At 35.3% G+C, this 26,966-nt stretch overlaps 1 protein-coding gene and 1 gene segment (V, D, J or C); both read left to right on the top strand.

The window, feature by feature from the left end:
- The first annotated feature begins 12,791 nt into the window (after positions 1 to 12,791).
- Positions 12,792 to 17,896, top strand: LOC113020942 (Ig mu chain C region membrane-bound form-like). The segment is given in 5 exon segments: positions 12,792 to 12,922; positions 14,954 to 15,250; positions 16,426 to 16,758; positions 16,864 to 17,172; positions 17,381 to 17,896. Coding segments are annotated over 5 exon segments (1,353 nt in total).
- Positions 17,897 to 20,269: 2,373 nt separating this feature from the next.
- Positions 20,270 to 25,300, top strand: LOC113021545 (Ig mu chain C region). 2 transcript variants are annotated; one of them, XM_026166302.2, is made up of 10 exons: positions 20,270 to 20,754; positions 20,857 to 21,177; positions 21,393 to 21,686; positions 21,768 to 22,082; positions 22,197 to 22,481; positions 22,647 to 22,979; positions 23,073 to 23,390; positions 23,504 to 23,791; positions 23,960 to 24,108; positions 25,056 to 25,300. In XM_026166302.2, the coding sequence occupies exons 2-10, from the start codon at positions 21,090 to 21,092 to the stop codon at positions 25,065 to 25,067; spliced, it is 2,082 nt and encodes a 693-aa protein (XP_026022087.2). In that variant the 5' UTR covers positions 20,270 to 20,754; positions 20,857 to 21,089; the 3' UTR covers positions 25,068 to 25,300. The 2 variants fall into 2 exon arrangements, with proteins under 2 accessions (XP_026022087.2, XP_080156492.1); XM_080300366.1 differs by having other exon boundaries at positions 20,270 to 21,177.
- The last annotated feature ends 1,666 nt before the right edge of the window (positions 25,301 to 26,966 follow it).

The following is a 26,966-nucleotide window of genomic DNA, read 5'->3' as shown; positions in this document are numbered from 1 at the left end:
TGATGCTGACCATGTCCATCCTTTTATGACCACAGTGTACTCATCTTCTGATGGCTGCTTCCAGTAGGATGATGTGCCATGTCACAAAGCTCAAATGAGCTCAATCATTGGGACCACAGTGATACTTTATCTGGCAATACAAAAACTTGACATAAGTTGAATTTATGCAGAAAGTCAGTGTACTTCATAAAACATGAAACTGGTTCAGTGTGAACAAAAGGGCTATTGTCACCAGTCAAGGAAAATTCTAGAAAATGTTGTTTAGGTTAGTATGTATTTATTTATATATGTATTGTATTATGAAAAACAAGGAATATTACAGTACCACTGCAGGCCTTATGGATTTGGTTAAACTAAGGCAAAAATCCGTACTTGAAGTGCAGGCGTTTAGTCATTACAATGGGTAGTTTGTGAGCTGTTGTTTTTGTATGGGGTTGAACCACAGTGTACTATAACAGCCACAGTGATGCATCCTGAGGCAAAAACCTCACAGCACTAAGAAAGTGACTATATGTGATGGTGATAGAGCAAAACAAGTCATTAGGTGAGACAAAAAGTGTTTTAGTGTCCTTCTTCTACTGTATATAAATACATAAAATAAAACCAACCCAGTACTAGCAAGGTGTACCTAATAAAGTGTCCATAAAGTGGCAAGTAAATATATATAGGCATCCCTGCTTAGTGTAAACAGTGCAACATGCAGAACATGCTGAACATGGACCCTAGCAGGCAAAGTTTTTGTAAGAGTATGTGACACTGTGGGGTGGAACCCACACTGTTAAATGGCAATACAAAAACGTTCTTTTTTGAAAGGAGAGAATATGCGGGGCAATTATTCTTTATATAAAATATATTAAAAGAAATAACTTTTTGACTAATAAAATCCAAACACTAGAAATTATATCTTATACATGACCTAGTATATACCAATGAAATACAATATATATTCGCACAAGAAACAAATAAATAAACATTAGAAACGGTTAAGAAAAAACCCTGTTATGCTTTGCTTTAAACTCTTCTCTCATTCAGATAAGGAAATGGCATTTGTCAATTCAGCTATTTTACTGTTGTGTTATGAGGCTATAAAATGAAATAAGTAAATAAATATTACCGGTATACAAATATTATATAACGTGTAAAAGTGAAGTCATTGTGAAATATATACCAAACTCAATAAATAATGACTTTCGAAAAATAGCAATTTTGCTATTTTTCTTTAAATAAACATGAAGTCTCATATAGATAGAAAGGCATTGTATGTGCAGGCAGAGCTGCAATGTTTTGCAAAAGTTTAATTGTACACAAATATTTTTTGTAAAGATGTTTTTCACTGGTATTTGCGTTTTAATTGGGCAGAAATTTAAAGAGAATTCAAGTTCTCGCAGAGATGAGAATTTCATTTAAAAAATTGTCAAAAACGTCATGTTTAAGCTGATTGGGAAAAAAAGGAAAAGAAAAAAAAGAAAAGTTTTGGTATCATCAATGCTAGTTTTAAGTTAACTTGGCAGTAGCTGAAGCTAAAGACATATTTTCATAATTTACGACGGCTCCAAAAAGTCACATTAAATAAGCTGGCTAGCAACTGTCTTCAATACCAGCTGAAATAGTCAGAAGTCTATGGCTGACAAAGTTTGCAGCTGGCTAATTACTCTATGAGCTAAACAAACAAATGGCATTTTGGCAGAAACTTTGAAAGCTAAATTCTTTGCTGATGATGACAAAAGAGCTCCAACTAGAATGTGCAGAAGCATGTAAGCATGGTAGTTGGGATGGAGAGCAGTAAGAGGTGTACAATTATTTTCTTGAACTACAATTTCAACCATCACTAAAGAAAATACAGATCAAACAACAAATTCATGAAGATCAATCCCTGCGTTTAGATCAATTCTTGTCAGGAAAGCCAAATATTCTTTGCATAGTCATAAACCGATGTAAAATTACTTGTTAAATTATTATAAATATGAAGAAATAATGAATGCATTATAGTCATCGTGCAATGAAAGGTTTTTGTATGGATTTGAGCCACAGTGTATGGTGGGAACCACTGTAACACAGTCTATGACAAAAACCTCATTCAACTGAAAACAAAACACAGAACAGAAAATTGATAAAGAAATAAGCACTAGTGGTTAACAACATTTGCTTTTTGTGTGTTTTACAAAAATATATAAAAGGAAAAACTGTAAAGAAGGGGTTATATTTACAGCAACAGCGATTTTGAAGACACTATGAGCTTTCGACTGATAACACTTCCTATGCATTTATTTAAGCAGCCATTAAAAAAATGTTAACATACAAAACATTCATACGAAAAATGTAAAGTAATAAAAAAGATGTTATGTCTTTAAAAATGATTTAAGATAACTTTAAAGATTCCAAATAAAGGAAATAATATTTGTTTTCCTGCTTATCCATACTATGGCATAGGTTTTTGAAGTGTTGTGCGTCACAGTGTGGGGTGGCCACAGTGATTCACACAGTTACAAAAACCTCCATAAGCGACGTAAAGTCTTTCTTTATGAAATCCTTTCATTATAATTTTAGTAGTGTGCGACATGAGTGGTCATGTTGTAAATCATACATGCAAAACCTTAAAAACATAATAACATGTTATTGATGTAAGGACAAGCAAGGGCATATATAACTGTAACAGAGAAGCTATTGAAAGACTGAGCTATTTTTAAATAATAAGATTTAAGCTTTATCCACATAGCACAGCATATAACTATGAAATATAGTATATGTACAAGCACACAAATGATTATTATTAAAATAAATTGAAAAGAACTAACATGTGCTGCATCTAATCTGACAGAGCTTGAGCTTTTAGAAAAGGTGTAATTGCAGTCACTATTTTTTTTTAGTTTTACTATAATTACAATTTAATTAATTATATGTATTTTCTTTTGTTTCACTCTTGACAGGTAATACAAACAAGAGGAATAATTTGCATTATCAAAGTCATACACTTTATATTGCTCTTTTTATATTGTTTCTGTGGAAGATTTTTTGACAGCCTGTCTGTAACTGTAAGCCAAGTGTCTAAGTGAGGACAATAAAATGACTGAACTGAGCTAAACTGAAAATCATTATACATTTTATTTTTCATTGAACGTTTTAAACAACAAAAAATATTTGTTTTAACACTAATTGGTAAACATATAAGTAGAACATAAGCCACAGTGGCAACTATACTGTGGCACAGGTTCTTGCATCACTATGTGTCACTGTGTATATAACTGGGGCAGCCACAGTGATTCACATAGTTACAAAAACCTCCTTAAGAGAGAAAAGGCATTTTTGCTGTAAAAAAGATATATATGTGCATATTACAAGGGGACCTTCATTAATATACAGGCAGCTCTTTAGCATGTCCTGTGCCACTGAATATTGAGAATTTACACACAGACAGTAAAATTATGGAATCATGTATATGAAATGTGCTCTACAGTTATACTGTACTATATACTGTATTATATATATATATATATATATATATATATATATATATATATATATATATATATATATGTATATATATATATGTATATATATATATGTATATATATATATATATGTATATATATATGTATGTATATATATATAGTACAGAACTACATATATATATATATATCTATATATATAGATATAGATATATATAGATATATACATATAACGTCATCTTATACATGGAATAGTAAAAACAGTAAACACAATATGTATCAGAGGTTTTTGTATGGCTGTGTGCCAGAGTGTATAACTGGGACCACAGTGATATGTGACAATACAAAAACCTGTCCTGGGCAGAATTTATGCAGAAAGTTACTTTACTCAAAGTAACTTTGTGTGAGTGTGTGGGCTGATGTTTTTGTTCGGGGTTGAACCACAGTGTACTATAGCGGCCACAGTGACACATCCTATGACAAAAACTTCATTCCACAAAGAAAGGGGCATTGTGTATGGTGATAATGCACTGAAATAGTAAAAGTCGTTAGTTAAACTTCAATTTCTGTTTATGTAACAGAAAAATGGAGCATTGAACTGAACATTTCAGGAGCCACTTCAGGAAATGTTTTTGTATGAGTATGTGTCACTGTGTGGTGGAACCCACACTGTTAAATGATAATACAAAAACACATCTTGTACTGAACTATGGCACATGTTGTTCTGAAAAGAGAAAATTCACTGACACATTTAAAAAGGAGTAAAAAGCAATTTTGTTTATGTTTCTAAAAGCACAAATATTCATTATAGAAAGTAGTGAAATGAGTTGTTTTGACTTATAAATTCCAAGCACCATAATTTCATTGTGATTCATTTTTCTTCTATCCATAATACCCCATATACCCATCAAACACAATATGTTTACATATTAAGCACAAAAATATTGAGGTCTCTCAGATTAGATCAATACAACAAGAAAATTTAAAAAAATGCTTCAAATTCTCACAAATGCCACAATTTCATTAACTCTAATGTTTGTCTGTCACTGACTTAATATTGGAATGGCTTTTTTAATTACCAAAAAAGGGATTGTGTTAACTAGGCAGTAGGTTTGAGCTAGTCATTTAGCTTGACCATTTTTGTATAGGGTTGTACTACAGTGCACTATTACGACCACAGTGATACACACTGAGACAAAATCCTTCCACTCAGAAAGATGTGATGCTGATACATAAAACAAGTACTTGAGATAGCAGAACTTTTTATACACACACTTTAGATAATTCTGTAAGAATCAGGTTAAGATCATTAGTAATAAGTAATAAGATCATAAATTGTCCTTTCTTACATGTAGCATGGAATGTAATCCATTTCTATTTACACAACTGGGAATATTCAATACTAACTCAAATACTAGAATCAGTATTCTAACGTTGTACAAAAACTAGACTAACAGGCATATTTTCAGAATTTAGAATGGCTCCAAAAAGTCACAGTAGGTAGGTTGGCTAACCCTAGTAAAATAATTGTCTTGAGTGTCAACTGAGATAATCAGAACTTTAATGACTGATCAAGCTGGTAAATTAGTTTGCCACAAAGCCTTCGCATTAGTGCTGTTTTTGTCTTCATTGGGTTTTTTTTTTTTGTTGTTTTTCCCAGAAAGTCTCATCTTCTCAAACTGGTACAACATCTCGCTCATTATAATCTGTGAATCTTTGAGCTTTGAGCTGTACTGATATATAATTAAAGGGGTGGTCAAAACTGACAAAACATTTGGCTTTAATCCAGCATGACATCAAAGCCCAGCCGACACCAGCAAACTTTGACACTTTTGTCGTCAAGAGCAGATTACGGGAAAGCAGAGCATGAATAATCTTTTAGATAAACGTTTTCTTCAACTAAAATTTCAACGTTTACTGGAGGAAATGCAACGGATGCCTTGAGGGTCAATCCTTGCAATTTTCATGAAAAGTAATATTCAACAAAATATATGAAGGAATATATTTTTTTTCACTTTTGTCTTGAAAAATTGTAACACTTGTATTTTTAAACTTTTTTGTTGTAACTTTTTTTGATTAATTTCAGTCCATATATTATGCATAGTCACAAACAAATGTAAATGTAGTGAAACAAATGATATTGAAATAAAATTTAAATTATTTGTTAAAGTAATATAAAAATCTTAAAGGAGTGCATGACAGCCAGTGTGCTGTAAAGTTTTTGTATTGGGTTGTGCCACAGTGGATAACAGTGGCTACCACTGTAACACCTTCTATGACAAAAACCTGATTCCAAACCTGATTGAAACAAAATGACAAACAAATAAACAAACAACAGTGAGTGGGTAAAGAGATGGCTTTTCTTTCCCGTATGTGCCTCACAACACTATACAAAAACCAAGAATGTTTGATAAGTCATATTTACAATAAGAATCCTTTTAGAACACAATGAGCTTTAAACTAATACATCATCTTTAGCATGTGTTTAAATAGTTATTTATCAATAATTTAAAATATTATTAGAGTAAATGTTATTTGCGATGATAATAACTAAAACTCAAAACTTAAAGTTCCAAGAGTAACATTTGAAATTAATTGCAGCAAAACTGAAAAACACTGTGAAAAAAAGTGAAAAACACTGACTTGTGCACACTATCAGACAAAGGTTTTTGAATGGGTATTCCTCACTGTGTATGGTAGTGGTTGGGGCTCACAGTGTTAGAAGGCAATACAAAAACCTCTCTAGTAAATACCAAAGGTTACTATATCTTTAAAAACAAACAAACAAAAGAATTCAGTTAATTTCCATAAAAATATAGGTTATGAAAGTAGTTTCATCTTGAAAAATATGGCAATTTAACAGTTTTCCTTATTTGCTTCTGATTCATCATAGTTAACATAGTTCATAAACTAACAGACAGACAAAGTAAAATAGTGTTAAACTAATATAAGAAGCATTAAAGTTGGAACCAGTGTGAAGTGTCATGATAGCCAATGTACATGGGGAAGTTTTTGTACAGGGTTCAACAACAGTGCACTATAACAACCACAGTGGTATATCCTATGGCAAAAACAATGGCCAAGATCACGGCCCTTTTCCCTCCTGCACATGGTCAGCTGTGGACACAAGTAGTAGTACCGGTGGTAGTTGTTCTCATTATACAATTTTCTGATCCGCTTGGAGCTGGGAGGGCACATAAAATAGTGTTAACTGTTATAACAAGTTGGAGCCTCGTATATACCCTAGAATGACCCAATTTATATAATTCAAACACAAGCAAGTCCTCATATAATCCTGTATGTGGAAAGTGTAAGACTGGTATGTTTCTTAGGGAAAGCAAAAATGTTTATATGTTGGTAGTCATGTTTTCTTACACCAGTACTTATGTTAGAACAACACCAGCTAAAAAGTTATAGTTTTTTAGCCCTTATTTTGATAGAAATAAGAATAATATGTGGATCTTTACAAATTAAAATGCACCAAACGTATTTTAAATGTTATATATTACACTTTATTTATAGTTAATTTTACTTCAAATGTATTTCTTTCCAAAAGTTAAAGTATTAAACCTATATACAGTCAGGGGTATTTTCAAACTTTCAAAGGACATCCTTTCGGGTTTATATTATTATAACACACAGGAAGCAGTCTTCACCACAACAGGTGTTTCCACATGCAGTTAACAAACTGAAACTTTGGACTGACAGCAAAAAGCTCAGCACTGATAGTTCTTGTTAATATATTGGACAAAGCAGGAGAGAGACAGTGTTTGTATGTTTTCAGCCTCAAAATAAATATTTCAGTTATGGCATTTCCTTACAGAATAGCACATCTGAACTGAATAATGCCTGAGTAAAGAAAAATTATAATTAATACCAATTCAAAAAGAGTATGAGTACCAATAAGAGTATAGCTGACTATGAGGCATGTAATCAGATACTAAGTCTCAGGCATGTTATTTAAGAAAAAAAAAATCATTGCGGTAATTGAAATTTTTTTTTTCACTTAAACTAAAGTGTACTGAAGTGCACTAACTAACTAAGTGTATTAGAAGCACCAGTTAATCTGCAGTATAGTTTTGTGTTTGGCCAACTGAAAACTAGCTAGTCACTAGTACACAATGCTGTTAGGCTCCCTACTGGATCCTCCAAAGTTTTGCAAAACATAGGGTGACTGTAGCTCAGGAGGTACAGCAGGGGATCTACTGAACTGAAGGTCGGTGGTTGAATCCCTGGCTGCTCCACTGGGTTATGAATGTGTGTGTGTGATTGGGGGATTGAAAGCACTACTTCATAGAAAAAGTGCTTTGGAATTGTGCCCTCTGAAAAGCTGAAAGCTAATTTCTTTAAGCTTGCATTAGTTTCATATTCATTTTGTTGTTGGGGTTTTTTTTTTGTCTTATTTTCTGTTTCGTATTTGTTGCTATTTATATAATAGCTTCAAGATAAAATCACTGGATGTGATTTTATCTTGAAGCTATTATATAAATAAACTTACTTACTTACTAGTGAGTCAGTCTATTACCACTTTCATCGCCATAGTATCGACCATCGACCACAGTATGTGAGGACTCAGGGCTGTGTGTCGGACAGGGTCGTCTGCAGTACTGGGGCCCCACAGGGAACGGTTCTGGCTCCGTTCCTCTTCACTATCTACACTGCAGACTTCTCCCACAACTCCACCCAGTGCTTCCTGCAGAAGTTCTCTGATGACTCTGCAATAGTTGGCTTCATCACTGATGGGGACGACAAGGAGTACAGAGAACTGACACAAAACTTTGTGGACTGGTGCCAGCTGAACTACCTCCAGATTAACACCAGTAAAACCAAGGAGCTGGTGGTAGACTTCCGCTGGCACAAGCATCCTCCACTGCAACCACTGAACATCCAAGGTATGGACATTGAGGCTGTGGACAGCTACAGGTACCTTAGTGTTCATCTGAACAACAAACTGGACTGAACTCATAATTCAGACGCCCTCTACCGGAAAGGTCAGAGCAGGCTGTACCTGCTGCAGAGACTAGGGTCTTTTGGAGTGGAGGGCCCACTCCTGAAGACCTTCTATGACTCTGTGGTGGCCTCAGCCATCTTTTATGGTGTGGTCTGCTGGGGTGGCAACATCTCTGCTGGGGACAGGAAGAGACTGAACAGGCTGATCCGAAGGGCCAGCTCTGTTCTAGGATGCCCTCCGGACCCAGTGGAGGTGGTGAGTGACAGGAGAATGGCGGCTAAGCTTTCATCCCTTTTGGACAACATCTCCCACCCCATGCAGGAGACTGTGACAGCACTGAGCAGCTCCTTCAGTGGCAGGCTGCGGCACCGACGGTGTGGGACGGAGAGATTTTGCAGGTCTTTCCTCCCCACTGCTGTCAGACTCTACAACAAAAACTTCAACTGATCAAACGCACAAAAACCCACACATGTGCAATAAGACTAAGTGCAATATTCTTTTCTGACAAAGTTGTATTTTTACTCAGTTGTATATAGAATTTGTATTCTATTTTTCTCCTATTGTATATTTTATTATATTTTATTCTACTGTATATAGTATTTTATTTTATTCTATTCTGTACAGTTGTGTACTGTATTTATTCTTATTGTGTGAATTCTTCACAGGCATTCACACTATTGAGATCCTGTTTCCCTTTATTCTTTATCCTTTATTATTCTAGTTGCTCCGTTTCTTTGCCGCTTAACTACTCCCTCATTTTTCAGTCGATTTTCACAGTTCAAACTTTAAACTGTTCTGCTATTTCTGCTATATCTGCTATATCTTTTGATGATGATAACTTTTATACTTTTTGAGATATTCAACTTTTTATCCCATTTTTTGGTCCATTTTGCTGACAGGGACCACATTATCAGTGTGATCACCAGTTTTGCTTGCTGGACTGAGCCATGTTTTAGCTCAGTGAGATGAGCATCCGTTCTCAGACCAGGAGGCCTGGGTTCGAATCCCACTTATGGCAACATTTTCTTCAGTTAACACTTCAACTGTTTAAACTCTTTTCCACACAAATTTCAGCTTTTTCACCTCTTTTTAGCAAAACTTTCAGTTTTTCACTACTTTTCAGCACAAATTCCAGCTTCTTAAGCTGTTTTTAGCACAAACTTCAGCTTATTTTCCTCTTTTCAGCAGAAAGTCTGCTGATTCACCTCTTTTCAGTACAAGTTAGCTTCTTCTGCACAGTGCGCATTTTTTTTCCTCTCATCATATCTCTGTTCGGTACTGGAACTGGTTTGGCGCAGTGGGATGCGCAGCTGCTGTGAGATCTCGTGGCAAAGGTTCAAGTACTACATGGGACAGATGCTGCACATCTTCCCTGCTTGCATGTAATCTGCTTTCATGACACTCTTCAGTGTAGTCTTTCAAATACGCTGCAGGAAATGCAACTTTTTCTAGTTATATTCTAATTTTTGCTATATAACTTTTGCACTGTCCACTTCCTGCTGTGACAAAACAAATTTCCCACGTGTGGGACTAATAAAGGTTATCTTATCTTATCTTATCTTATAGTGATTTTGTACTAACCAGTCACTCATTCATTGATAATTCATGACTACTCAGAATGTTTTTGTTCAATGAATACATATGCATATATATCAAAAGACACAGCATATTAGATGATTTACACTACTGCATAATGTGAAAACACTCACTGTGTTTGTCTTGAGACACCCGGTGATAGAGAGTGATATTTAAGCAAGGGTTTGAAAGTCATTCTTCTTTTTCTGAACTCTCATAAATACTGTCAGATAAAGTTACAACTTTTGTGTTCCCAGTCAAAAGTGAACATTCTATTTGGGTCCAAAGAAACTTATCCCCAAACTGCAGCTAACAGTGTAAAAAAAAATCCAATATTCCCTGAACTTTCTTGTCCTCCCTTGTGCCCACAGGTGTGTTGCTGTGCAGAGTTGACATCAGTAGCATTTTTCCATTTCTTTTTTACAGTAGGACAAAAATGTGTTTCTTTATTGCTGTGGTTAATTTTTGTGTTGCAGCCCCTAACCAACCACATGAAAAAATTATCATGTTATGTTTCTTAGGACATGCAGTCATCTCCAAACCACATGCTGCCCGCTGTCTGCAGGAACACCTTTCATGGTCTCCTACAAATTGCATGTTCGGTTTCCCTCCGTGCAGACAGTTCTCGGTCTCTGGACATTTCTCTTACGCAACCCAGCTCACCTTGTCTGTGGATTCACATGTGTAAACTCTCTGTGTTTTTCTATGCCAGACCAGCCTGCGAACCACCTGTCGCTCTAAGCCTCCATTCTCTTAAGTATTTGCTGTTGATAAAACTTGTAACACTTTCTCCCTGTGTCCAGCTCTTGATGTCAGAAGTTAAGATTAAAGTTATATGCTTAAAAACCAAAGCCCATTCCACAGTAACTTCGACTCTTGATCCACAATCAAAACTCAACCCAATCTCCATGAAAGAACACATCCTTGTCGTGAAGCTTTTCATGGTATGTCCATGATTATTTTTAACTCAATGTCAAACTACTCTGCATACATATTTTTCAGATCATGTCAAGGTTACTTACATAGTTAAACTTCCTCGGGGCAGGGTCTTAAAATAGGGACAAGCTGTGATAAATGGAAATGATGCAGAGTTTGTTTACTAGTTTGTGTTTTTGTCAAAGAGTCCAATTGAGACACAGCAGCTCAAAATATGTTTAATGTGTAACAGGGGTGTGGAGTTTGGCTGACTATTCAGTTGATTTTTGGATTTTTGGATCCTAGTGAAGGAGACTGGCTGGGGACCAATGGTGTAGCATCAAGGTTTTTTTTAACAGTTCAGTTATTTATATGAAGAAAGACTTGGCTGTTAAACACTTACTTGACTCTCTTGTCAGCTAAAACTAAACTCTCACTCCACTTCAGGTGCGAAACTTCAGGGGGGCAAAAGAGGAAACAGGAAGTGATGAGAGCAAACTGGAGTTGTAGCCGATGCAGATCAGCAGGACCGAGCTGACTTCAGAGGAAAGGAGTGAGTGGTTTTACTGTGGGCAACATGGACATCTCATCAACACCTGTCCAGGGTGTCCACAAGTTTCTTCGAACTTCTTCAAGACACATAGTTCTTTATTTTGATGACACCTTGAGGCAAACTTATTTGCCATTTCTGCTATGAAACAGTAACTAAAAAAAACAATCACCTAACTCAACATTGAAAGCTAAATTCTGTTATTCAAATTTCTTCACTATTGCAGCGGAGAATGTTTACCTACATCAATCATGTTTGAGTTGAACCAAAAACAAGCACTGACTGTTCAGTATTAACATATATACAAGGCCTTTAGGCCAACAAAGCTCTATCAGTAACATTAACTCCTTCTGACTTTGTGCTGGTTGGTTGCTGTAAAAGCAGGAGCTGCCAAAGGGTCTGATAAAGAGGAAGTGTTTACAAACTGTTGGCAGGATACCTAATTTTATATAACCCAGACCACAGGAAATGGATGTCTCAACGGAAACTGCTAATAAAGAGTACACTGGGAATTGTTTTGTCTGTGAAACCTGATTCCTTTGGTTTAAATTAAATAAGTATTTGTATTGGAAACAGACTCTAACAGATCACTGTGACAGCTATGGCTACTTTGACTACTGGGGGAAAGGAACACAAGTCACAGTAACTTCTGGTAAGTGATCATGTCATGTATTTTGAGTTAGTGAAATCCTATATTTAGCTGATTATTTAGAGTATTAAATAAAATCTTGGTTATATTTTGCATCTAATGTTATAGTGTAATATCTGTGTAAATGATAGGTAATAGTTTCTCGGTTTAGTGTAATCACCTTTGAAATGACACAAGTAGCTGGCAAAATATTTTTTGCACTAAAGTGCAATTGAAATCTGTCACTGTGATTACTACTTTGACTACTGGGGAAAAGGAACAACTGTGACTGTCACAACAGGTAAAAAATATACGTATTTTTTCCGTTCTATGAAAAATTTAATAACACTTTTTAAATCGTTGTATTTAGGGTTTTAAAGGCACATGTTTTTGTATGTTGGATATGTTGAGTTATTACACTGTGAACGCTGCTTTTGATTACTGGGGAAAAGGAACCACAGTCACTGTCACAACAGGTAAAAAAGGTTTTTGTCTTCATATTATAAATGTGGTTCTTTTAGAGGCATTTTTGGGTTTTTTGTTTGGTTGGTTTTTCGACATTAGTGGGACCATGAGAGTCTTTAAGGTGCTTGTTTTTGTATGTTCAATGTGTTAATGTCTTATACTGTGACAATGCTTTTGACTACTGGGGAAAAGGCACAATGGTCACTGTCACAACAGGTAAGATGAGCTTTCTGACTTAATTTTAATACTAAAAATACAAAACTTTCACTGTTAATTTGGCATATTTAGAACTTGGAGGTGGTTGTTTTTGTATGTCGGATATGATGAAATTTTACACTGTGACCACGCTTTTGACTACTGGGGGAAAGGCACAATGGTCACGGTTACATCAGGTAAAATGATTCATTTCTTTCTCATAATGTTAAGATTTAAATTTAAAGACTGTGTTGTTGTTCTTTCAAAGAAAAAATGTTTTTCAAACTAATTTCTATAGTATTACAAGCCTATAATTTGTACTCTCAGTTTAATCTTTGATGGTATTATTTTTAAGAATTCAGAATCTCAATTTGCAAAAAATGAGAGTATTCCAGATTTTTTGGTTATCGTAAAATAATATGGAAAAACGCAGAAAAATGTGAACAGGTTTTTGTATTGAGTGGTAAATAATTATTTAGATTGTGGCCATTCTTTTGACTACTGGGGAAAAGGCACAATGGTCACTGTCGGTTCAGGTATGAATTTTAACATTATTCTTATAACTAACTTGTTTTTCCTGCTTAATTATATAAAATCTGAAAAAGAATTGGCACAAAAAGAAAGAACCTTGTATTTCTTTCTCTTTAATTTGATTAGAAAATAATTATATAAGCAGTTATTTAGTTGAGAGTGATTCAAATTATTTCCAAAGTTAAATTATGTCACCAAGTAATGCCATATCACAGAAGTTAGTTTTTGTAAGAGGTGTAAAAAGACTCTGTTAACTGTGATAACTGGGCTTTTGACTACTGGGGGAAAGGTACAATGGTTACAGTAACATCAGGTAAGGTGATCTAATTCTTTCACTTTAATTTTAAGACTTTCATTTAAATTTTGATTTTTTTTAAAGAAATGTTGTGGTTGTGAGAAAATTCAATACCGTCATTTGTAGACTGAGAGATAAATGTCTTATAGTTTACAGACTTGGTTTAAATGGTGGTGAAAATCAGGTTTTGTACAGTCTTTTGAATCTCTTTATATTAACTATAAGGAAAATATATCAGATTGTAGATTGTTATAAGATGGAGTGTGAGGTTTTTGTAGGCAGTTGTCAGTAAGTTGTTAAACTGTGACTACGCTTTTGACTACTGGGGAAAAGGCACGACAGTCACCGTCACATCAGGTACGAATTGTTATATTTCTTGCTAAAGAGAGAAATTCCTGATCCCCCGTTACAATACAATGTATTCATTTTCATTTGTTTACAACTATAATGATAAATTTGATAAAATAAGTACTTACATCAAAAAAAATTTGTAGTTTGTTACAGAATATGTAAAAAAAAAGAATTTCAGACCAATTTTGATTAATAAAAATCCTTAAGTAAGAGTATCAAATGTTTTGTGTGAAGTATGAAAACTATCTATTAAGTATATCAAATGGTTTTTAGACTTAGAAAATGGCTCTCCAGTTACAGCATCATCAGTTAAGATATGTCTCCATTGGATACAAGTTATAATTTAACGTAATATTTTCTCAGTGAATTGTGTTCATATACATTTGCTAAAAAAAATGTGATATTGTCAAAATTGGCTTTAACAGATAGCATATTTTGGGTGATTTGATAGGATTTTATAATCTTCTTCTTAATGACTGTTGAAGTAGACCTTTTGTGTATCATTAATAGTTTAGCCTTTTTATACTAAGAACTAAGTATATTCAGTACTGTGCTACGGTGCTTTTGACTATTGGGGAAAGGGGACAACAGTCACTGTTTCATCAGGTAAGTAAACCATTTCATCTCATACATCAATGCTAAAGTGGAATCAAATTTAATGTGTTCTTAAAATAATTTGCCATCAGCACTGTGAAAGGAAGTTTACCGACTTTATGTTATTCTTTTATTTTATTTCTGTTTTCTTGTGATTGATTTTTGTCCATATTATGCATTTAAAATAATTTACAAAAAGGTGTGGTGTAGACTACTAAAGAAGTGACACTTATTAATATATAATATTGTTATATAACACTAATGGAGAGTATTTAACAAAATAGGATTCGGGGCATTTGAAATGCTAAACATTTAAAATGTAAGGTCTTTCACAATGGACTTTATTATACATCACAATCATCTCGTTTTTTCTTTAAACAATTCTAAGTGAAAACGTGTGGTATATTATTGTATTTCTATTCTGGTATCTTAATTACTGTTGTCTCCCCTTTCTTAGCCACTTCAACTGCACCCACTGTGTTTCCTCTGGTACCATGTGGCACTGAGAGCGGAGATATGATCACTCTTGGCTGCCTTGCCACCGGTTTTAACCCTCCTGCAGTGACTTTCTCGTGGAACAAAGGCAGCACTGCCTTGACAGACTTCATCCAGTACCCTGCAGTACAGAAAGGCGATGTTTATACTGGAGTCAGTCAAATCCAAGTGAGGAAACAGGACTGGGATACACAACAGAATTTCCAATGTGTTGTGAATCATGCTGCTGGAATTGCACAGACTCCTATCGGACAACCACGTAAGCCTTATGCTAATTCACATTTAATAAGTTTATCTTATTCTATTTGACTTATAACAAGTTTACATGAAAGCTCTGTGAACATATACAAAACTAAACAATTTGAATGAATTTGCACATAAATGCACAGGCTGATATTGTTATAGTCTGTAAGATTTTTGTTAAGTCATTTAATTTCCTTTTCTTAGGTTATTTGAACTCTTGATACATCACATACATAATACATTGCTACAGTAAACTTCAGTGCACTTTTTCTGAGGCAATATTTCTTATAAACTATTATTGGGCCACATCTAGTGATTGTTACTTCTAATAAGGATAAGAGTCAGTTATCGAGTTAATCTCCAGTTTTTGTTTACTGAAGAAATATAGTAGAGGCTGACTTTATCGTAAATGTGCCCCAAGCTGCTTATGTTTACAATTAATCTGAACACACAACTTACAACAAAAACACGAAGTTATTCGTTTTTAAAAAAAATCATAATCAACATAGAAGCAAATATTTCACCTCATTAAATAACGTGAAATATTTCAAAATTCATAATTTCTTAATGGACTTTGTGGAAACACGCACACACACACACACACACACACACAGACACACACACACACACACACACACACACAGACACACACACACACACACACACACACATTGTAAGGTGGAATGAGAAAAAGAATATATCCAAGCAGTATTAAGTTTTGGTACATTGTCTTTTTTTAATTCTTCACTCATATACTTATGTGCTCTGCGCCCGTCTGAAAAACAGTATTGCAGCATGTTGTGCTTCTTTCCATCTGTCTAAATAATCCTCATCCTTTCTGATCTCTGCCTGTCTCCCTCCACTTTCACTGTGCATTGATAATTAACATAATTAACATTAATATTAAATCTGTGTTTGCTTGCCAGTCAATGTATATGCAGAAGTGAGCAGTGAAGCTCTGCAGTTCAGTTATTGGTGACTACACAAATCCAGTTTTCTTTTGGACACTGTGCAAAGTGAAAGTGCTAAAAAAAAAGTGAGCATAAGGAACTTGTTTATATAGAAAAACAATATAGTATGAACAGTGTAGCAAATTATTTATCTCAGCTTCTGCATATATATAAATACGTATATATATATATTATTCCCTGCTTCTGCATACACATATTTGTGTATATCTTTGTTTTTCAGCGGTGTTTAAGCAGAATCCAACTCTTAAAGTGTTTTCCTCCTCTTCTGATGAGGATGATACCTATACTGCCTCCTGCTTTGCCAAAGAGTTTGCACCAAAGAAACATGGCATAAAATGGCTGAAAAACGGAGCAGATATCACCAGCAAAATAGATCTGACCGAAACAGTTTCTGACTCAAAAAATGCGGCTGGAAAAACACTGTACTATGCAACAAGTTTTCTCACAGTAAATTCCAGTGACCTGAATGATAAGACTACATTTACATGTCGGTTTACTGGAGGAGAAGATGGATCTTTGAATAAAACTGTGGCTTACAAAGTAAAACCATCATGTGAGTAACAGATTTGTTTTCTTTTAAAAAAAATATACATTTATATTTTTAAATGTGGTTTTGTAATAATTTTGCTCACTAACTGTTTTTTGCTTCATTACTCAGGTCCTGATTGTGTTACATCTAATGTGAAAGTAGAAATCACTGGCCCCGCAACTGAGGACATGCTTCTCCATAAAAAAGGAACTCTAACATGTCGAGTCACAGTACAAAAAGATCCACCTCTAATAATGTGGGAGAATGAGGATGAAGTGGAGATAACAAGTAAACCAATGATTAAAGAAAATGGGGAGACATACTTGTCTGAACTTGACATCACCTATGACGAATGGACCAGGGGGGTAAAGCGCGATTGTGTTGTTCACCACCCAGATTTACTCATACCTTCAAGGGAACCTTATGAAAGGGAATTCGGTAAGAAGAATACTCTGAAACTGTGTTTAGTCCTTATTGACATCTTGATATCAAAGACATCATAACTGTTGCTTCTCAGTCTGTATGTGTGTGTCTATGTGTGTGTGTGTGTGTGTGTGTGTGTGTGTGTGTGTGTGTATTTGATTTCCTGTATTATTTTGGTTAATGTATGTGTGGCACAAAGTCTCATGTTGTTTCATGCTTACAGGAGGAAACCCTCAGCGTCCGTCAGTGTTTATGCTCCCTCCTTTAGAACAAACTAACAAAGCAGAGGTGACCCTGACTTGCTTTGTGAAAGACTTCTTCCCTAAGGAAGTTTTTGTGTCTTGGCTTGTGGATGACGAGGAAGCAGACTCAAGTAGTTATGCTTTTAATACCACAGAACCCATTGAAAACAATGGATTCTATTCTGCGTATGGCCAGTTGTTTGTCAGCCTTCACGAGTGGAAAAACAATGCTGTCTATAGCTGTGTAGTGTACCACGAATCTGTGGTTAACACAACTAGAGCTATTGTCAGGTCCATTGGGTACAGAACATTTGACAAAAACCGCATTGACCTCAACATGAACATCAACCAAGACTCAAAGTGCTCGGCCCAGTAGATGTTTCTCATGTCTCTGTCTTCTGCTGTTTGTTGTTTAATGTCTGTTGCTTGTGATATGACATTGTGTTTGTGTGTTTCAATGCAGATTCAAAATAAAAAAAAAAAAAAACAGTTTGCAACTCTGTTGATGTTTATTGTATGCAGTTCATGTCTTCATTTAAATCATATTTTGAGCTTTATGTTTATTGTACAGTCACAGTGCTATCCTAATGTAGACAGTAGCATGTTTGGGTTATTTACACAATAATTATAAAATAATACAAAATAATAATATAAAAAAAATGTAATATCTAATTTCTACTAGAATAATACAACAGTACTAAATGAGGTATTTAGGGAACAGTCTATGTTTATTTAATATGCAGATAGTTCAGTAACACTGCTTCTGTGACTTGTCTTTGTGTGCCTGTGTGTCATCTACTGAGTCTTGCACCCCTTAAAAACAGATGACTGCTCAATACAACCCTTTAAATCTCCCAGGCAAATAAACAATACTGGAGTCTTTCTAAAGCAAGTCAGAAGTCAGGATTGTAGGTCTGAAAGGGCATGAAATTCTATTCATCTTCATGGGACACTCACTCGACATCTGTCAGCTTATTTTTTTCTTTTCTGTCATTATAACTTCCAGCTGAGTTGACTGACTATGAATCTGCTATAGCATATAGAGTCAAAACATATGTATTTAACCCACAACAGAAATAAATAAAATCTATAAGTTCCCATCGTACAATGTGTGTTTCAAAGTGGGTTGTGAAATGTCCAGTTATTTGACACAATAACGTTTGTTCATCTAGATCTTCTCATCGGTGACTATCTGGAGTTTCATCACCCTGGGCTATCTGGAGACGATAACATAGCAAGCGTAGCCATCGTCTTCATCCTTCTCTTCCTCATCACTCTGCTGTTAATCTTTGGAACAACTGTTATCAAGGTAATCAGAAATTAATGTGCTGGCATTGTCTGCAGATTTAACTCAGCATTGAGCAATATGACAGATTACATTCATCAAGCACGTAGCCATGACAGAAAAAAACTAAAACTCATTTAGCATTCTGCATTTTAACCATGAGTCAGAATAACTCAATTATTGTAAAAACAACTAAAAAAATGCAGATTACAGAAAAAATTGTATCTATGCACATTAGAAGCATTTAGGATTATGTCAGTTTAATAAACCAATGTAATATTTAGTTAATACAATTAAAAAAGGAAGAAAAAGGTTCACGTTATCCCAGTGAGGGATTACCTACTTCACAATTCAGCTGTTGTTGTGAATTTAATTATCTTTATACAGTTATTGCTAATATCATATAAACAATATATATCAGCTAAAATTCACTTAGAGTGCTGAAATTGTATAAAAACATAATTTAATAGTTGAATGTTCAAGGGCCAACTGATATCATACTGATATCGCCCTACTCAAAGATCTAGCTCTATGGACAAAGACAAGGGTTTTAAGTCAGAAGCAGCAAGTGTAATTTCTATTACACTGCATATTGGAAGACCATAAATACAAAATCGTGTCAGATCAAAATGAAGCTCTTTCAAAATCAGTGTGGCATGTGTGGTTGATTACAATATTTAAGATATGGTGACAAAAGTGATTATCAAACTCATTAAATTGTGTGATATTGTGTGGAATAATCTATGCCAATGGCAAAACATATAAAATATGCTCATATTGCTGATTTAAACCAATTTATATGTGTAAGTTAAAAGATAATTAATGTTACTATTTGAATTCATTTTTCTTTATATCCCAGTGTAGCATGTATATCCCAGTGCTTTATATCCAGATGGCAAGTTTCTGAATGCCTTAATCAATTGAATGTGTATTATTGAAAGTAAATTAATTTAGAAATTGTCTTAATACTGTGTAACAATCTCTTATAAGCAGCTTTGTCAACTGTTAGTTTGACCTCCTAAGTGATTTTCAGCTGATATTAAAGTAGTGTTCCTTCTAAGTTTATTCAGCAACTATATTTAACCAACTACAAAATAAACGCACAGCATTATAAGTTTCCTGTGTATTGATACATTTTTTGATATATGTGTAGCAATGTAACTTCATGCATAAACACTATTTATAATGAAGTAGTGGTGAGCAGTATGAAATAAATCCTTTTGCTCCAAGTTCACTATTTTTTTATTCTTTTAACAGGTCAAATAAAACAAATGGACTGTGAAAGGACCTTTGAGTGTGGTGAAAAAAATATTTCTCAAACATTTTTTTTCATATAATCTCATACTATCATGTAAGTAATCACAACTGCCTTTTTTAAACTGCAAAAGCTTTATCTGTCTTTAAAAATAAATGTTTTAATTAAGATTAAATTTTGTCTTTCTCTTGCTTTATTTTGAAATTGTTTACATTATTTGAAGGTTGATCTGTAAAAGTTTAATGCATTTTAAAGATTATTTATATGTATTTAATATTTTGTCCTTTTTTAAACTCTAATATACAGTTCTGTTCATCACATCCACAGCATCTGGAATCAGCAGCCCATGCTATACCAAATATGCAAAGTGGTAGATTTTACAGTCGGTTGCGTTTTACTCTATTATTAGAGGATTTGAGAACTAAAACCTTTGGCAAAGTCATGAGATGTGAAATAAAATACATGTGGTGCACATGCAAACTGACATGAGAAATGTAAATGTGCAAATTGTTTCTCTTACTGGCATAACCACACCTCACACCTGCTGTTTGTGATGCTCCGTTGCTCTTTGCATTCTCTCACTTCTGTATTTTGGTACTTTTTTGAGACCTGGGTGTTACTCAATGCTTCCGCTTGCTGCTTGCCCTGACCACTCTGCCCTATCATGCATAACAACTGTGCAACAGACTTCCTGCCCTATCTTCACCTGACACAGTAACACCAAACAATGTCAAATTATAACTCTGCCATCTAGCCTAAAGACAAACACACTACACTTAAAACTGAAACAGTTCCTCATTTACCAAAATCTGAAGGTATGTATAACTGAGATGACATTAACTTTTTTTCTTACTGCGTTAACACATAGAATTTATAATTATGCATGTAAAGTCAAACTAATATTTGCTGTTTCTCAGTGCCTCGGATTGTCTCAGCAAAAATCACCTTGTACTCAGTCTGGGATGGGGAAGTTGGAATCTCAACAGTAAGGCTCATCTGCACATTGAGTGGCTCCTTTCTAGACAAACTGACTTTGGAGTGGTTCCTGGATGAAAAACTGGATCAAAGCGATAACACAAGCACAAGGAAGCTACAAAGTGCAGGGGGAGAACAGAAAACCTTCAGCCTGAGCAGTGAGTTTAGGCCAAATATGACATCGTGGGCAGAAGGCTCAAATTTTACCTGCAAGACTAAGCCCAATGGTGATCAATATAGCAGAACAATAAACATTTGTCACAGTAAGTATGTAGAGTTACTGACTCAAATAACACATTTATCATGCGCAAATTCTTAATATGTGAAACTAATTAAGATCAGTCTTTAGTTAAAAGTTTGTTTCATTAGCTTGCCATATTAATAAGCAATTTTTCTTATAATCCACAGAAATTCACCTTTATTGTAACAACGTCAGACTCTAATGTTTGTTTGGTTTTTTTTACTTTCCTATTAACAGCTCTTCCAAGCTCCTCTCCCTTCATTCAAGTGGAGATTCCCAGCTTCAAGACTGTAATTACCTCAAATACTGACATGCAAGCAACGTGTTTGGTCCACACTTATTTTGATGCCATGATCACCTGGCTGATTGATGGCAAAGCCGTGACTAAAACAGCGACCCGAGAGAAAAACGCAACTCATATAATCAGCAATCTTTCAGTTTCCTCGACTCAATGGGAGAACATGAAGAATGTAACATGCAAAGCAGAGCATAAGTGCTTCACATCTGCTGAGAAGACCATAAATATTGCAGGTAAGATGATACAACAATAGGAAAATCAGACATGTTATGACCAAAGAGCAATTAAAATAATGTTTTTGCATGATCATCCAGGTTGTCCAGTTAATACTCCTTTGGTGGAGATCAGGCGATCTCTCACAGATCTGCCGAAGAGAGACAGTGCAGTGTTCGAGTGTGACATCAAACAACTGTCCTCATGTAACCTCTTCATCGCCTTAGAAGTCAATCGTGGTGAAATTCTTGAAAAAAAACATTATAATTTTGCTGAAGGCTCAGTAGCCAAACTTTCAATCAGTAGTCAATTCATTGTCCCTCAGAAGTACTGGATGAAAGACCAAACCTTTACCTGCAAAGTGATTCAAGGCTCTTCTAAAACCTTTCACTCAAACTCCATCAGCAATATTTTTGGTGAGGAGATTTCCCTTTTTTTCCCTTTGTAGAAGCTGATTTATCTTTGTTGTTTTATAGTTACATGGTTTCTATTAAATAGACTAATAGATGCATTGATTTATCCCCCTTTAGTGGACCCATCCATGGAGCTTCTTCTGGTTCCCAGTAAAGGTTCAGAATCACAGACTCTTTCATGCTCTGGATGGAGCTTCAACCCTCACATTAAATGGTTGTCTGAGTCTCAGGAAAGGTCTCCAACTTCCACTAATATCAGCATGAGTGTAGATGGACGTGTTAGAGTAACGAGTCAACTTGTAATTGATCAATCTGAGTGGAAAAAAGGGAATAATTTCACCTGTGAAGTGTCTGACAGGTCTCTGAACACAAGTATCACAAAAACAATCAGTCTCTGTTCAGGTACAGTGAAAATTCTCTTATTGTGATAATCATTAAGAATACAATAAAACTATTTTTAAATTAGAAATTTGGATATGAGACATTTTATAACTGCTCCATGGTTGTTGCATATTATTTTTATTTATTTATGTATTCATTTTTTAAAATTAATTTTATTTTTTATAGAAACTCCATCATCATCACAGCTAGTTGGGGTTTATGTCCAGGGACCACTGCCACAGCTGACTGAGAGCAAAGAACATGTGACTATTACCTGTCTTCTGGTCGGCCCTAATCTTAGTGATTTCTCCATCACCTGGAGAGTAGGTGGCAGCAAAATTCCCGAGAGTTATGGTGTCCTAACTAATCTCTCAGTGAGTCATAACAATGGAACAGAGACTCGACAGAGCTTCCTTAAAGTGTTAGCAGTGGATTGGGATGCACATACAAACATTTCTTGTGAAGGAAAACATCCATGTTCCAATCATGGGAATGAAGACCATATAAGCAAAAGCAGAGGTAATATTAGAAATGTAACAAATCTTTCTAAACTTCATGTTCCTCTGGTTGTGACTGTATTTTTATGGTTCTCTTCCTTTTGTGTTTTTCAAGACTTCCTTGAGCCAACAGTGAAGATAATACAACCAACTGCCTCTGAACTTTCTAAGTCTGACATCCTAACGCTTGTTTGCCTAGTGTCTGAATATTTCCCTGCTAACATCATAGTGCACTGGGAAGAAGATGGCCGGACTCTCGCATCCTCACATTACGTAAACAGTCCTCCATGGAAATACTCAGGGAGCAGCTCTTACTCTATGAGCAGCAGACTAAACATATCCAAAACTGAAGCCACAAGGTCTACGTATTCTTGTGTTGTCAAACAGGAGTCATCTAAAGCGCCTGTTAAAGACAATATAACTGATGTGTTTGGTGAGCTGCCATTTAGCATTTAATATTTACCTATTATTTCCATTATAATCATTTTAACAGACTGATTAAAATTGATTGACTGATTGCTAAAAATGTTGTGGATATCTTTCCAGCCTCAGTGATCTACAGCCAGCCATCAGTCTACTTGTTTCAGGGCTCTAATGAACTTGTGTGCCTGGTCTTTGGCTTCAGCCCTGTATCCATTAACATCACTTGGTTTCAAAATGGAGGCACAGAACCGCTGAACTACAACACTAGTGAGCCCCACAGAGGCCCAGATGGAAAGTTCAGTGTCAAGAGCCACCTTTACCTGTCCCAAGAAATATTCTTACCTGGGGTGGTCTTCACCTGCCGGGTGATCCATGCCAACACCACCCTGTCCCGGAATATATCGAAACCAGGTACTGCATCATTCACTGATTGATTTTTTTTCTTGCACATATAAGGTCCTATTAAGTAATGTGAAGGACATGTAAAGTCCATTATTTTTCCAATCTCTTTTCAGCTTCTTTGTTAGTATAATAATGTCAAGTAAGTGATAAATAACCAAATGTATACATTATTCACAGATACGATGAAATATTGTAATTTATTTGACAACATTGTGCATGCTGATGTGAATGAAGACACAGCTGAGGAAAGCTGGAATGTGGCTTTCACCCTCACTGGTTTTTTCATCATCGCCACCATATATGGTATCATAGTTACATTATTTAAGGTAAGCACTTGTCATTTGATTGTTTAAAAGTAAGATTCACATCTAGCTTCTCATTTGAACCATGAAGATTATTATAATTATTGTTATTATTATCTGTACAAGGGAGACAGGGAGCATAAAAATATGTACATGCACTGTCATTACAGTATGATGCTGTGATGATTTATATTGTGACACACCATTCTAATCTGACATTCCAGTCTATGTAGGCTTTCAGTCATCCATGTCATGATAGTCTAAGGAGATTGGAAAGAAAGCAACTTGACTTTTTTTAAGTTATATGAAGAGGTTTCGCCTGTCATCCAAGACGTTTTTCAGTTCTAAAACCAAACGATGGAGAGTCCCCGGTATTTAAACCTTGGCACAGGTTGTCCTTTACCAGCATTGCAAGAGTTAGCTTTAAATCAACACCTAAAGGATAAAGATCACTCTTGGCAGTGTTGGGATCACACCAAGTGCCTAAACCCCCACTCACATCTTCCCTCAGGTGACCTCAAAAGGTCATATGACTGGGTGAGGTCTCACAGTGGTTTATCAAAAAGCTATGGTGATAATTACTTTTTTCATTCATTGGATCAAATGATGAGGCACATGGCTAATATCGGTCAATGACCCCCTTAAGAGACAACACTCACTAGTGTTTAAGGACCTGGAACTCCCCACCATCTAGTTTAAGAACTCAAGAAGTCATTTGAAGGAGAGGTGAAACATCTTCACAAAACCTAAAGGAGTCCAGTTACTTTCTTTCTCAGCTTCTAAGTCTGTATTATGACATTCCATTGGGTGCTTAGTTGAACTTTCAAATATGACAAATATATAAATGTATATTATAATAATAATAAAATGTTGTTGTTTCTATTACACTTTAATACACTTTTTATTTCAAGAGAAAACAATACAAAGTTGTCACTGAAGGATTACATTTTCTCTCTCATTTTTTCTTTCAGACTAAACCATGATGTTCACAGGACGGTTCATGTATTATGACTGAAATGTCTAAGTTCTGGGGGTTTGAACAGCACCTGTCCTGACTAGTTTGAACATGTAATGCTTTGTTTTTCCATTGTTATTGATGACATTGTTTATGCTTTACAATTTTTGGCATTTGTGTTTTAGTTTTGTGCTAGATGCGACATGTATGTAAGACAAGTGAGAAATGCATTAAAAATCAATAAAGAAAACAAATAACTAATTTTCTTCAGTTCTTCTTGAATTAAGAAAAATGCTAACTTGCCTTACAGAATACAAGTAATGACACATACTAATATAAAACTGTTTATCTTTGGAAAATTGTGTTGTGCACTATCATGTTGTATTACTTGGATTTTCCACAAGAGTGAGACAAAGCTCCATGTGTAGTAGCAGCAATGTGGGTGCAGCCTCTATGTGAAAACCTGTGCTGATCATAATTTAAAGATGCTGACAGATGCAGTGGGAAGGCAGTGGTGTTTTGAAGAGGTGCATTCATTTCCAACCACAAAGAATGTTTTTATAACTCTTCCTCTTTCCAGACATACACAGAGTCAGTGTAAATCTGTGAACTCTGTCTTTAAGTGAAAGCTTAGAGTGTGTTTCCATGTGCATTTGTGTACCTTGTGGGTTTGGAGGAATTCACATTTGGGAGGGATGACCCAAAACAAATTAAGCCTTACTATTGGCTACATCTGAAATGATCTGGCAGTGTGTTGCCCCAATTGGCTGAAGACCCTGTGGCAGCCAGCCCTAATCTTTGAAGCTGTTGCTAATGAACAACATGCTGCTGCCAGTCTAAGTGGCAAGGAGCCCAGCAGCAAGGAAGCAGGGCACCATGCCCAGCAGAATGCCTGACAGTGTCTCCATGTCTGACACCCCCACCAAACACCCTCCCCCAGGTGCTTACCTGAACCCTTCCCTGTTTCCTTACATACCAATGATGAATTTAAACCAAACATCCTACATGAGCTAATAATCCACCAGTACAATGTATACATGTATATATTAAATTGGATTGTAGGATGGATTCTTAAAGCGCCAATTTGCAGACGCTGTGAGGGAATGTACCCCCAATATTACCCAAACCACTTCCCTTTATCCTGAAGTCTTTGTGTCTCAGTATTTTATCTGCCCTTGTTATTGATGCTACAGCTTTGTCTTTATTCAAGAAATCCCACTGAGTGTTTTCTCTTATGAAAACAAATGATGAACTACAGTAAATAAAGTAATTTCATACCTCAAAACATCACAGTGACAAAAATTATGAATCCAGAGGCAAACACAATCCAACCATGAAAACTGCATCATGCCAGGGACCTTTCTCCCATTAAAACATGACTGGATCATTTACTGGAGGAAGCAGAAATGAGGGTCTAACAACAGTGTACCACTGCACTCTAGTGGATGTAGTAATTATGACATGGGAAAAAATAAAGCTTACTGCAAAATAAGACATCACAATGAGTCCCATTGTCTGCACAGAAAAGTGGTTAGTACGGATGATTGGGGTTTAGAAACACAATAAATAATTAAATGAAATAAAATCACATCACAGGACATTTTCCACTTCAAACTGATATTCAACATGGCTTTGCCTCATAATCAAGTCTGCTTCTGATTTTTGCATTTCAGTTTTTTAAGGTCATGTAGGAACAAATTACTAATTGCTGAGAGTTTCCAGGTATCTGTTTAAGTCACAGTTATTATCAAATCGTAGTAACATGTGTGAAGGTCCCAGTGTCCAAAAGGGAGAAAATACCTTTTTAGTCTAAAAAAAGAATTTAAAAAATGCCTTCCTAAAAGCTAGCACTATTAAACACTGGTCATAGAAAACAGAAACAACAACAGGTTTATCTTGACCACTGTAGTCACGCTGACAAAGAGTC

This window comes from Astatotilapia calliptera, chromosome 4 (genome assembly GCF_964374335.1).
Source record: "Astatotilapia calliptera chromosome 4, fAstCal68.1, whole genome shotgun sequence".
NCBI lineage: Eukaryota > Metazoa > Chordata > Actinopteri > Cichliformes > Cichlidae > Astatotilapia > Astatotilapia calliptera.
This window is presented reverse-complemented; position numbering and strand designations above follow the sequence as displayed.